This window comes from Garra rufa, chromosome 10, assembly GCF_049309525.1.
Source record: "Garra rufa chromosome 10, GarRuf1.0, whole genome shotgun sequence".
Lineage (NCBI taxonomy): Eukaryota > Metazoa > Chordata > Actinopteri > Cypriniformes > Cyprinidae > Garra > Garra rufa.
In genome coordinates, this window is record NC_133370.1 from 1,457,068 (window position 1) to 1,470,494 (window position 13,427).

The 13,427-nt window shown below is 34.8% G+C and overlaps 2 protein-coding genes and 1 long non-coding RNA gene across 5 annotated transcripts in view; all 3 read left to right on the forward strand.

Annotated features, from left to right (window-relative positions):
• The first annotated feature begins 194 nt into the window (after positions 1 to 194).
• The window catches only part of LOC141343795 (uncharacterized), a 28,203-nt gene continuing 14,970 nt past the window's right edge, over positions 195 to 13,427 (forward strand). The window contains exon 1 of the mRNA XM_073848441.1: positions 195 to 2,283. Within this exon, the coding sequence (XP_073704542.1) occupies positions 2,271 to 2,283 (13 nt within the window). The 5' untranslated portion in view covers positions 195 to 2,270. The remainder of the gene's footprint in view (positions 2,284 to 13,427) is intronic.
• Positions 4,454 to 9,642, forward strand: LOC141344922 (uncharacterized). 3 transcript variants are annotated; one of them, XM_073849813.1, is made up of 6 exons: positions 4,454 to 5,297; positions 6,818 to 6,983; positions 7,639 to 8,112; positions 8,888 to 8,917; positions 9,049 to 9,116; positions 9,392 to 9,642. In XM_073849813.1, exons 1-6 carry the CDS (start codon positions 5,091 to 5,093, stop codon positions 9,479 to 9,481), a joined length of 1,035 nt encoding a protein of 344 aa, XP_073705914.1. In that variant the 5' UTR covers positions 4,454 to 5,090; the 3' UTR covers positions 9,482 to 9,642. The 3 variants fall into 3 exon arrangements, with proteins under 3 accessions (XP_073705914.1, XP_073705915.1, XP_073705913.1); XM_073849814.1 differs by lacking the exons at positions 8,888 to 8,917; positions 9,049 to 9,116; positions 9,392 to 9,642 and adding an exon at positions 8,725 to 8,872; XM_073849812.1 differs by lacking the exons at positions 8,888 to 8,917; positions 9,049 to 9,116; positions 9,392 to 9,642 and having other exon boundaries at positions 7,639 to 8,681.
• LOC141345014 (uncharacterized) lies at positions 9,683 to 11,359 on the forward strand. The gene is made up of 3 exons (XR_012356894.1): positions 9,683 to 10,324; positions 10,436 to 10,516; positions 10,732 to 11,359. It is a non-coding gene; the product is annotated as an uncharacterized lncRNA (long non-coding RNA).

A 13,427-nucleotide genomic window follows, 5' to 3' on the forward strand; every position in this document is an offset into this window, starting at 1 on the left:
TTCAAACCAGGGAAGTGACGTCGACTTGTAGTTTCTGAGACTAGTAGTTCTCGGGTAAAACGTGTTTTTAAAACACTCATGGTGGACTTACAAATGTTCCAATGCAGCGTTTTGTGAGTACATAACCTATTTACACTACTGTACAAGTTTGGTAAGATTACTTGCACGTTTAGTGGTGCAATTTACCAGATACATCACATGTACCAATCACTCCTGTAACAAGCAATTCGGAAAACTCTAATATCTCCATAAATGTTCGACTAAGGTAAAAAAAACTTTGGATGGGGTATTTAGATGGGCTTCGGAGTGCATAGCAATGAAGTCAATTCTACTCCGAACCATCCCTTTAATGAAAAGTCTCTAATATACTTTGATTAAAAATTCTCAATAGTAGTGTAAAAAAACACCCTTTTACCTTGACAAAATCAGCTCTGCAAAATATCAACTCATTTTACGCATGGGCTCTTTAAATTCAAAAATTTAAATTCTCTATAAATTACTGACTTTCATCAACACTTTCCTCCCTAAAAAATTTATTTTATAAACCTGAACTTTGAAATTGCACTTCAAGCTTTGTGTTTCATAGTTGTCTGCAACAAAATGCGATAAAAAACACTCTTGTTGTACCAACATTTTTCTTGAATTTTCCTGCATTCTGATATATTAACCGGTTTTATGCTTTTTGGACAGTGCAGCCCTGTTTTTCATCAATGCATTTCAAGTTTCCTCAAACTCTCATTACACTGAAAAAAAAAAAAAAGATTTATTGAATTTACTAAAAAAATGTTAAGATAAGTGGTTGCAATCAATTCATATAAGCTGCATTTATCAATTAATTAAAACATGTTAGTTAGTATGCATTTATTGTTTATTGAAATGTAGCTAAAACAAATTGATTGCAACCAAAAATTACAAATCATTTCCACGACATCACATTGATTCTTGTCCATAATTGCCCTCTTTTCTATTGAACAGACATTTCTCAGGACTTTTTTCCTACTATTTCATAATAATGATGATTTTGTGACTTTAGTTTTTAGTGTTAGCTTTTATTGCAGCCGTATATAAAATAAAGTGAAGCTGTAATCAAATAACTAACGGAGGCCTGCACATATTTACGCCATATGTAAATAATCAGTAATCGCGTATGCAAATAATCTGTGACGTCAGACTCAGATCATTTCTGAAACAGGATCACTCTGTCCCTTGATTAGAGCGATCCCAGTAGGCTTAGCCCAGTTAATAAGAAATCACCTTAAATTTAGTAAAGGCAACCGTGTTTATAAGGCTTTATGTTTGGGTGGTATCAATATTTTAGATTGGAAATGCAATAACAGACATATTGGCAAAATATTTCAGACAAAAAGAAAGATTACCCCAAGAGGGAAATTCTACTGGGGTTCCTTTAAAACAAATATTAATTGGAGAAAGGCCTGGCTATATCTAGTAAGGTTAAGGTGATTCATTATAAAATTCTTCATAAAATTTAGCTCGTTTTGTGGCTTTGTTGAGGAAACAGATGCCCATTTGTTTTTTGATTGTGGTGTTACCATCATGGGTTGACTTAAGCTCAAACATTTTTAGCCTTACAAATGTGACCCATACTTTTGACCTCAAAGATATTACTTTTTATTATAAAATCCAAAACAATTATCTGTTAAATATGTTAACTTTCTTACACTGAATACAACATTTTTCATTCATAAGCAAAAATGGCTTAAATCTCTTCTGTCTTTTCCATTTTTTCTAGCTGATCTTGATTCTGTTTGTTTTTTTCTCTCAGACTTATAAATAACAAAAAAAGAGCCACATTTTTTTTTTGCATTATGACAATTTTTCTAAAAGGATGGAACTTATTTTTACACTTTTCTTTTTCTTGTATGGATTACACCATAATTTGATGTAAGCAAATCCAGAATATTATTTTTAGATTTTTATCTTATGATTGTTCCATGTAGGAATTTATCAGTCTGTAACTTCCCTGTTCTTCTATTCTGCAATAATAATAAAAAAGGATCACTCTGTCCCTCTAGTGGATAGAAAACAAAACATACAATTACCTTAACACCTGTGAGCATTTTTTTTTTTAATATTAAATATAAATAAATTGCTTTATTTTCAATTGTGTACAGTCAATAGACATTCTGCGCTCAACGGAGGTTTAATAATAGAGATTAACAGCTGAATTTGTCATCAGTTTCGTTTCTGTAAGTCCTGCCCATCATCAACAATTCAACGACGAGGAACACTGCAAACACGCACTGGGAAACATGTCCAACGAAGGTAAATAAACATTATTTACTCATTTAAGAATCGTTTTATTACTATTATTACTATTAGACGGTTACATTATTAAACATTAGCACATTATTCCCGTATTTAGTAACAATTCAGGATTGGTTGGTTTTGAAAAGGCTTGATAAAGAGCGCATATTGTTAACCGTAGTTAAGTATATTTACTCTGCTTTAAAAGTACTTTGCAAAGGTCTGTAATTTATCAGTGTTTTTCTTTAGAAAACTTAACAATCCCTTACCAAAATAAGTATACTTTAAGTTTGTTTTAAGTCTTAAAAATGAGATGATAAAGGTGCTTCACGTTGCCAGAAGAACCTTTTTTGTCTAAATGGTTCCATAAAGGACCTTTAACATCTGAAGAACCTTTCTGTTTCACAAAAGGTTCTTTGTGGAAAATAAGGTTCTTCAGATTATAAAATGGTAAGAAAGAGATGGTTCTTCTACGGCATCACTACCCACATGGAAAGAACCTTTATGAGGATATATGCGCATATATGAAACCTATATGCAGTATATATGCACATATATGATAATATATGCTGCATATATGCATATATATGCCACATATAGGCAAAATTGAGGTGCATATTATGTGCATATGCAGGCCATGTACAGTAGGTCTCCTGTATTGCTTCTTTATATCCACATATAAGCCCTATATGTACATACAAGATATGTCTCCTATATAGCTCATGGCAGGATCTGGTCATTTTAGCTCATATCTCACTTTGGCAACTGCACTGTTAAAAAAACCCTAATTTTACAGAAAATAACTCTAACTTTTTTTACATTAGTTTTCTGTTATTTCAAATTAAATTCAAAACTTAGTAATATTACTAACAATATCTGTAAACTAACAACCCAGTCTCACGGCAGTTCGTGATATAGTCACGTAATTTAATCTATTTTTTCGTGGCAGGGGCACGTTTATTTCGCTATTTTCGTAAGTCCAGCACGTTTTTTGAAACTAATGCATTTCAATTGGATGCATATTTCGTGAAACTGCACGATTCTTTCTGCCAGTCGGGCTGCAGCAGAGAAGCTTTTTAATCAACATTTTTTCACGAGATCTTATCATGGATTATATATGTGCAGTGCTGCTGCTAGCCATTTCGGTGCCCTAACCATAATTTCTTTATGATTTTAAACATAAAGAGAGCTTAGTCTTTTATATACCTCCTACTGTCAAAGTCAAACTTGGCGCAAACCAACCGACCACTCCAGAGCAATTAAATACTCTTTGCTGAAAGGTGCCTAATAATATATAATGAAATAATATCGGAATTATAATTATTGACTATGATTATTGATTTTTCATTAGGCTAGTTTTGGTACCCCTCAGCACTGCGCGTGGTGGGAGTGGCGGCGTTGTATATTAATTATTATTTATTATTATTTCGGTCTTTTTCGGTTATTATTCCGAAGCAGGATTGCTTTGCTGTTTATTTATATTTTTAAAACTATAACGCTACATCTATGGGCATTTGTTATCATTGTATCCATTCATTTCTTTATTTTAATAATATTATTTGGGTCTTATTACCGGTGAAATGTTGCAGTAAGCCATCAGCGATAAGCGGGTCATTAACGACACTATAGGCTATCGCATTAAGCAGCCTTTACAATATATTTAGAGTCTAAAGAAAAAAAAAGAAAAAAAAAAATTTGAAAAGCCCAAAGATCTGTAGGCCTATCTTTGCTAAATGAATTTAACATACGTTTGTGATGCCCTTTATTTTAAGTTTCTTTTTTCTTTTCTTTTTTGGTTCTTTTTATTTAAACTATATTGTTACTAAATTTGAAAATGTGTAAAAGTAATGTGTCAAGGACTTGATATTGAATTCTGTCATTTTAAAAATTCAATAAAAAAATAAGAATAAAACAGTTTAAAAAACGAAACACTGCGCATCTTACAGAAAAAAAAGACATTTAATCTGTGTTTTTGTCACCAGCAGTACAGTATGTTGCTCAGTTTTGTTACAGTAAGTTAAGCTCCGATTTTTTTTTAAGTTCCAGTAAGTTTCTTCTGTTCTCCTGTTGGAGAAAAAAAAATAGTTTAATTTAATTTTTCACCTTTTTTTTTTTTTTTTTTTTTGCACAACAATATCCGGGTGACGGCGCTACCGCCAATTAGCTACTTAACGTTACGTCCTTTGGAGTCGTTGAGTAAGGTAAGATAAAATTATTGGCAACCTCATGAACAAGTAGACTATATAATTCGATGAAATATGTATGCAAAAGTGTATTAGTCAAGTATGTTGCTGGAGTATTGTCATGACTGCCTTATGCTCTATTTTAACTTCTTGTGACATTGTTTTGGTGTTTCCATTTGTCTGATATAAAACGCTATAAGTGCTAACTGCATGTCACATGTTAGTGTAACTAGTTCACAAAAAAATTCTCAACTCTTCCTTTTCGATTTTCGTGTAATTTAATAATGTGATATTCATAAGGCGTTCAGTAGACATTAAAATGTCACATTTTTCTTTTATCAATAGGACTATTTTCGGTCTCTCATATGGGCAACACACACACAGTGTATTACTGTGTAAATAGCAGTTAAAAATCAGAGAAATGTTTACCCTTATCACAATGTCATCACGAACAAAGTTCAAAACTCAGAAGAATGACTGGTTAAGACAATTTGACCATTGAAATTAAGAAAGCACATAGCATCCCTTACATAGTGTGATTTTAAGTCCTATAGTGTGATATTAATTCAGAATGTTTCAATGGGTAGCCTATATTATACATAAATAACTTTCTCTTTTTTCTTTCTTTTTTTCTCAGACAACATGGTTTCTAATAAGAAGAAATGCCCCAACTGCCCTCAGGTCATGCCCTGTGCCACTAAGGTCTGTAAGGCCTGTGGGGCAGAGCAGCCCAAGAAGGCACGTTTGTTGAAGAGACTGCAGGCCCTTGATATGAAGAAGGGGGAGTGGCTTGGCAATCTTAAAAAAAACCACAATGAGGCAGCCATGCGTGATGAAGCCATAATTTTGGTGTGTACAATTAACACTACCTTTTTTAATAGGGTCGCCACATTTACCAGTCCTGATTGAGTGACATTTTTGACAGAAGATCATAATATATTTTTCAAATGCTTTTATTTGTATTTATTTTAAAGAGGGATTTAAACCAGATTTCTGAAATATAGGGTTTACCTCTACCTCGACCTCTAAACAGAGTTTAAATACCAAATGCAACTTGAAGGTTCTCTTTCACACAGTTAAAGCCTAGTGCAGGCGTGTTAAACACATGGTGGTCCAAAATTAAAAACTGTCCAAGTTGCGGGCAAGGTAAATCTTTATTGAAAAACTGACTTAAATTGAGCATGTGATTCCACCTTTCAGTAGTATGTGATGAATTTAATGTAGTCATGGCATTCATGCAATAATAATAAGGAATTTAGGTACTACTGTTAAAAGTGGAGTTTAACTTTAAACACAGATTCTTCAGAATAGAATAGAATAGAATGCCTTTTATTGTTATTATACACATGTACAACGAGACTGAAGCAACTCCTTTTCCACTGTCAACATGTACATAAGAGAAATGTAACAACAAGGAATAAAATAAGTATTGCAAAAGAGGGGGGAGGGGGTGTAAGGTGCACAGTTCTGAGAAGCTATATAAATTAAAATAAAAAAATAAATTTGGTTTCTAAACTGATTTTGATTATATCAGAAGTATTAAGTATTACATATTAAGTATTAAATATTGAACAGTAATGAAGTTGCACAGAATAGCAGTGTTATCAAACGTATTAAATATTGCACAGTAGGTGGGCAGAAGAAAGTCTGGGGATTGGAGGGGAAGTGTGGAGTCAGTTCCTGTTCCTGAGTTCAAATTGGTTATGGCTTTTGGGAACAGGCCAGCAGAGTCAGAGTCACTGACTGTTAACTTGAAAGGCATATTAATGAACTAAATACCCATTGCCAAAAATTCACTCTCCAGAACATTCTCATTCACGGTTCCATGCTGGTGGAACGATCTTCCTACCATCATCCGGAATGCAGAATCCCTGACAACATTCAAAAGACAACCAAAAATTCATTTATTTCATGAGCACTTAACCTTGTAAAAAAAACATACAGTATGAATGGGTTTACCAAAGTAAACAACACAGCTATATTGTGTATTTTACTAAATCCTGTATCCTAGATGTACCATCTTCCGTCTCGTAGAACTAATCCCGTTATGTATTTGCAGTGTATTGAAATGCATTGATTTTCAGTGTAAACCTATTCATTTGGGGTGGTAAATATGAAATATGGATGGAAAAAATCTATACATCTACAGGGCTACCAAATTCATACAAGTGGCAACCAGATTTTGACTTTTAACATGTAACATTAAGTCCTGACCTGTTAATAATTCTAACATCAAATTCAAGCCAGAGATAATTTTTCATACAGAGTAAATTTGACAAAATAGAAAATTCAGTTTTGATGATGACTCAGTAATTTTGCTTTTGCTGGTTATAAGTGCATTTATCCTTTAAAAATAAATGTCTTTGCAGCTTGAGAAGCTACATGCAATGGGCTACAAGCCACTCCTCCTCCTTCAGAAGGAAGGCAATGGCAAAAAAACAAAAATAACTTCCCTCACCCCAAGATGCGAACTGGACCCACTGGCCACACAACACCTCAGCAAAATAACTGCCTTTTATGAGTTGGTTTGTGCAGGTGAGATGTAAAGTATATATTTTTTTCAGTCGTCTACTTGTACAGTTGATTGTCAATACTTCCCTATTTTTTCAGCACTTATCAAATATTTATAGTTTATACAACAAATGACAGCCTTATTACATTTCAACGTTGTGGAATGTTGGTTACATGGACGAGATAATTGTGGCAAACAAGACACTGTCCACTGAAGGTAGAACTACTTTTTGTTGCGTAGAAACTAAGTCGAAAATTAAATAAATAAACAATACTCTGGTGTTTTAAGATTATAATTCCAGCCATGTTCAATACATAGCCTTGTTAATATAGGTTACCAAGTGTAGTCTGAAAATTTGGTAAAACATAGTTTGGGTTTCTTAAGATGCCAGTTCGATATTTGATGTATGTTGTTGTAAGTTTCCCTGTTTTCCCCATTGTTTCGCCTTTAGCTATTCACACCTTAAACAAAATCATATAAACTTGCATCCCGTATGAAAAATAGCCTATAGTCAATGTTTTGCCTGTGTTTCAGAAATATGTAAATGCATACAAGCTAAGAAATATAGTCTTAAAATTCTTATGTGCGGCAATGTCAAATAATCTACCTGTTTGAATATTATAATACATTATAGTTCAGCCTCATTCCTACCATTTTTTTCTAATCAAATTTGAACAGGTTGGAAGGCAAGTGAGGACACTGTCCTCACCTTGACCCTCACCCCCTGTGACGAGCAGGGCACCTCAGGGGAGGTGGGGTCAGAAAATCTTGTGCAGGAGGCGGAGCTGGGAGGCCTCGTGGAGGAGGCGGAGCTGGAAGGCCAAGGTGCGGGGACTGAAGGCCTCGTGGAGGAGGCGGAGCTGGAAGGCCCAGGTGTGGAGACTGAAGGCCTCATGGAGGAGCCGGGGCTGGAAGGCCCAGGTGTGGAGACTGAAGGCCTCATGGAGGAGCCGGGGCTGGAAGGCCTAGGTGCGGAGACTGAAGGCCTCGTGGAGGAGGCGGAGCTGGAAGGCCCAGGTGTGGAGACTGAAGGCCTCATGGAGAAGCCGGGGCTGGAAGGCCCAGCTGTAGAGAGTGATGGCCTCGTGGAGGAGGCGGGGCTGGAAGGCCCCACTGTGGTGGGTGAAGGTGAAATACATCTACCTAAAAAAGGTAACTCTTACAGCGAACTTTTAAAGCTCTTAAAGCAACATTCCGCTGTGTTTTGTTTAATTCGCTCACTTGCTGTCTACCAGAGAGTTAGATTAGGGAGGGACATATACTTTTTTTGTATTTGTATGCAACATCCCAGTTCGACATATCCCCCTATTAGCCTAATTCAATTGAAGTTGGAGGGGCCGATTAGCATGTAAGCTAAAGGCTAGTTGTCTCCAACTGAAATCATTAGCTTAGCTAATGATGTCAGTTGTTACAATGGAGGTTATTGCACACATAAGAAAGAGTATGGTATGTACTGTATCCAACAAATTTTTCAGCAATTTTGCTGGGCAACTTCTCAACTGATTGATTTAGTTCTGATTGGGTGTTCATGTTCATTTTTGTGGTATGACATAGGTTACACATGAGGGTGTGTGCGTGTGTGTGTGTGTGTGTGTGTGTGTGTGTGTGTGTGTGTGTGTGTGTGTGTGTGTGTGTGTGTGTGTAAACACAACATGTGTGAATGTGTGCCTGTTTTAATGAATGTATAAAAAGACATACCTAGATAGTCCTTAATTGTTTTCCACTCCATACTTAGTTTGACATCTGACTTCTTTAAAACCACAGGGTCAACAAGGAAGAGAAAGGGGAAGTCAGGCATGTTTTGCATTTGTCAATTTTTTTTTAATGATATTGATATTTGTAATAAATGGTATGGTGAGCAAGACCGTTTTTGAATTGTTTGCCTTTTTTGAGTGAATATATGTCTGTTTTTTTTTTTATCCCACAGAGGCAGAAATGGATAAAAAAAAACAAAAAAGTAAGTTTAAATGACTTTTGTCAAATAAATACATTTGCATTTAGACTTGATGTTTGATCACTTTGATGTGAATGCTTGACCTGAATATGTTTATGATGTTGTGTTCGTAATCTGAGTTTTGATGCCTTCAGATTGCTCCTACCACACTGGCCTAGGTGTTTTTCCAATTAGGAGTGCTCTGAAAGAAAGAGTGAGAAAGGTAAGACATGCATAACAGAACACATACTACTCTTTATTTGTTCTATTTACGTCAAACTAATGTCAAGATGTTAAGTTAAAATACCTGTCAATCACAGAAGTAAAGCTGGCAAATAATCAAACAATGTAAATATTGTATACAGTATATACTACAGTCTCTTGACTAAAATAATTCAAATATAATAGTAAAACATGAAACAAAAAACATGGTGGCTGTTACCAAAGCCTGATGCAAAAAATATGTAAGGCAAGCATGTATTGTTGTTCCTGCCATAGGGTCAAACAGAATTGCTGATTGACTGGGAGCCTTGTGCAGCATGGTATGTTTTCTACTATATGACAAATACAGAAATAAGATTGCTCTGACTCTCTATTTTACTCTCAATCTCACACACGTTTTGAAGTCAATTGCGTTTACCTAGACCTGTTTTGAAGAATGTGCAAATGTGTTTGAAGTTAACATTCCCAATAGAATAATTGAAATATCACATGTAACTTAATTGTCTCCTTTTTGTTTTCAGTGGGAAACAGTGGACTCCTACTTGGGAGCCCAAAGAGTCATTTGTTTAAGTTAATTAATTTAGTAATATATGTTGTTTTATTTTTTTTATTGTACATTGCATATTCAATAAAGTTTTTTATAGCAATTTTGTGATATTTTTATACAAAGTAAAGTGTTGTTTACAAGCCCTGTGTTAAAGATGGTAGATGTTCAACATTTCCTGCCATTTCAGAACTGGATAATTCAAGAAATGCGTAACTCCATACAGAAACATGTTCTTCTTTTGATATGTGGTTTATCAAGAGGTTAGTAAATCATTCAACCGAGCAAAATGTGTGCACAAAGCAGGACTCTGTACATGCTGTAAGTCAGATGAAATTTATTGTAAATTTTAAAAAAATCCCTCACGAATGACAGTGTTAATAATTTAAAATGAATGTGCAATATCCATAATGGTCATCACAAACACGTTTCTATATGTAATATGCATGGCAGTTTCCAACATTCATACAACAGAAGGTAATGTAGTGTGATTATTTACAATATTTGTTGATTTAGGATTGGTTGGCTGAAACTTGTTATTCTTGGTGGTTTAAATTACCTTACATCTTTCCCCTTTACTGATGTTTTACCAGTCACTGCTGCTGATGTGGTCCCACTCCATTATTTGGTTGCAGTTCATCAGTGGTCCCTGGTAAGGTAGATAAGTAAGTGTTGTACTGTTTTGGACATCCTCAATTTTTTACTTTACCAACTTCTGTACACACACTGGAAAATGTCAGCTGAGCATTACATATTTGTCCCCCCCCCCCCACCAGAAACAAGCTGAAGAAGCCGGTCTTTGTCGTGCCACACTTCCCTGTAGTAGTCCCACTCCACTGTTTGGTCGTTGATCCTTGGTAAGTACATGTTTCACTTTCATTTCACAGCCACACGATATGTCTGTGAATGACTAGTAATTTAATAAGTAAGGGATAATGTGCAGAACGCCAGTCATTATATTGAAAATAACTCCCTACAAGGCGAACAGGTCTTGCTTTATCCTAAAGGGACTTATTTCCCAATAATGACCAGCATTTTGGGCATAAATCTGTTTTTCCAATTTGATTTTTAGGCTCTCCTATTATATTGTGGTGGTGAGACTGTAGAAGGACCCAAAAAGAAGACCCAAGAATGTTCCAGTGGACAATGGTGGTGGTGCTGCTGCTTTTACCTCATGCCGCTTTTTGGCTGTCCAATCAAACAGCCTCTTAAGCCTAAACACAATCCCCACCCCCACACACACTCCTGTTTTTCCACCTTTCATCTGCTTGCATCCCTGTAGTTTCCATTAAATGTATATTAAATAAAGTTTTTGCTAAATATTGAGAGATTTTTGTTACTTTCATACATATATGCATAGAGAAGACAATAATTGTCTTTTGTCACTTTCATATAGACAACAACATTCAACAAAGTACAAAATAATTAAAATAAGCAAACAATGTCTGTAAATGAAATTAGTATGCATTACATTAATAAACATGGAATAGTTTTTACACTTTGTTAACAGTGTTTTATTGTTAAAGGTAATTGTGCAGTTTGTGGTAATCGTGAGTTGATTTGATGGGTGTTGATGTTTACAGTCAAATAGAGTATGCCCACTACTCCGGGTGTGCCCCCAATGTGCGTGGAGTGGACACTCTTCCTCTGACTGAATATCCATGTATTGATAATCCATTGCATAAATAACAATAAAAAATATTTCCTTCTAACAATGATTTATTGCGTAATTGGGTGATAACAATATCATGATTCTAATGCATTGTAATTTAATGCATAGTAAATTATACATTTCTGTAGTTTCATGTAGCCCATTCATTGTTCTTTAGCCAAGCTGTACAGGGTGTGTTGCCTAGCAACAGGGGTCAGAAATACACATTTTTTATATATTTTGTTTAATTACACTGTTTATATTGTTTGTCATTGTATGCTGTGGTTCATATAACATGTTTGTAAATGAGATGGACCAATAACAGATATAATCATTATAATCATTATAAACCATATCTTAAGTGATTAGCATAACACATTCAAGGATTCAAGCCCTTTTGAATGTGTCATTTTTTATACCTTTGGTGGGCTCTACTGAGATAACCTGGGGTCCAGGGGCAGTAACATTTCATCAGATGCTTTCTTCTATCTGGTTAAATAACAGGTAATTTTATTGCCACACACACACACCAGTCATATCATATGCAGAGATACAGTACAATTTCATGAGCATAAAACATAAAGATATGTGCAATTTTGGCAAAATAAATTCTGATGTATATGTTTTGCTAAAATATATCCAGTTTCATAGCTGACCTGCTTTGGCAAGTCAAGGGCCCAGACATCCTCGCATCATAGGACAGCATGTGGGCAGTACTTTTCGGGACAGAACAGTTCCTAAATAATTCTCCAACCATTGACAGAACATTTACAGGCTATAGGGTTCTGGAAAAATGTGTGGTTTTGGTGGTTGAATCAGCTGTACCTCATTGGTAAATAGGCCAAAATGTACCACCTGTAAAGTTGGTTCCTCAATGTACAATATGGGGCTATGTAAACTGTAACCCATATGCTAAATGCCTATGCATGTCAATTCATGTGAATTAAGACATGTTCCATCTTCCAGCTTCGGTGCATCATACTGCATAGATAGCCCCATATTCTATATTGATGAACTAACTGTCCAACAGGGTTGGGGCCATTCATGATTGAATTGAGAATGAATGGTAAATTCAAATTCCCTTCCTGGAATGGAATTGGAATTGGAATTGCATGCAGCTGTCAGCTGACAGGAAATGGAATTGGAATTTAATTGGAATGTCAGGAAACAGAATTGAAATCAAATAAATTCCACTTGAGTTGCTAAATAAAAAAAATGTGACTTGATTTGCTTAATAGTTTAAAGTACATTAAATATTGTAAATCACATAAACAACAAACATATAAAAGAAACACAAAGTACTGTATGTTTAGTATGTTAAGCATGACCATTTCACATGCCAAATTTCAGCAAATTATGATAATTTGATGCAATAAAAAGTGAAAGAAATACATGAATGAACATGACTCATTTGTTTGTGAGTTGAGACATACACTATGTGGTAATCATACATTGAATGTATAGTGCATCCAGAAACTTATCACCACTGTCATTCAATTATTAATTCATAAAGTACAGTTCTCATTTTTATTTCCTTGCATTTGATCAACTCTGTTTCATACATTACTTGGTATTTGTAAAGCATCATAAATAAAGTTCAAATGTATGTCTCTAAATGTAATCACAAATAAATGCTTACTGCACTAAACAGCACTAAATGGAATTCAGTGGAATTTCCCTGAATTGAATTCCACTTCCTGTAATTCCAATTCAATTCCAACTCTGTTTCCTGTAATTGTTGTTCAATTCCAATTCCATTTCCTTCTTTGAATTGGAATTGTTGAGTTCATTCCTGCATTGACCCCAACCCTGCTGTCCAATGCATCAATCTCATCCATGCCCTCATCACCTCCAGACTGGACTACTGCAACAGTACAGGTGCATCTCAAAAAATTAGAATGTTGTGTTTAATTTATTTATTTTAAAGTTTAATTATTTCAGTAATTCAACTCAAATTGTGAAACTTCAATGCATTTAACAAAAACCCACCAATTCACTATCTCAACAAATTAGAATACCCAATAAAAAAAATAAGACCAATAAAATGTTTTTTTTTTTTTATTAAATTATTGGCCTTATAGAAAGTATATTAATTTACTCTATATGCACTCAATACT

Excerpts from the sequence above, each read along its gene's own strand:
- LOC141344922 (XM_073849812.1), top strand. The coding sequence starts at position 5,091 with ATGGTTTCTAATAAGAAGAAATGCCCCAACTGCCCTCAGGTCATGCCC. Across the intron at positions 5,298-6,817 it reads GTGATGAAGCCATAATTTTG|CTTGAGAAGCTACATGCAAT; the intron begins GTGTGTACAATT and ends ATGTCTTTGCAG. Across the intron at positions 6,984-7,638 it reads TTATGAGTTGGTTTGTGCAG|GTTGGAAGGCAAGTGAGGAC; the intron begins GTGAGATGTAAA and ends AAATTTGAACAG.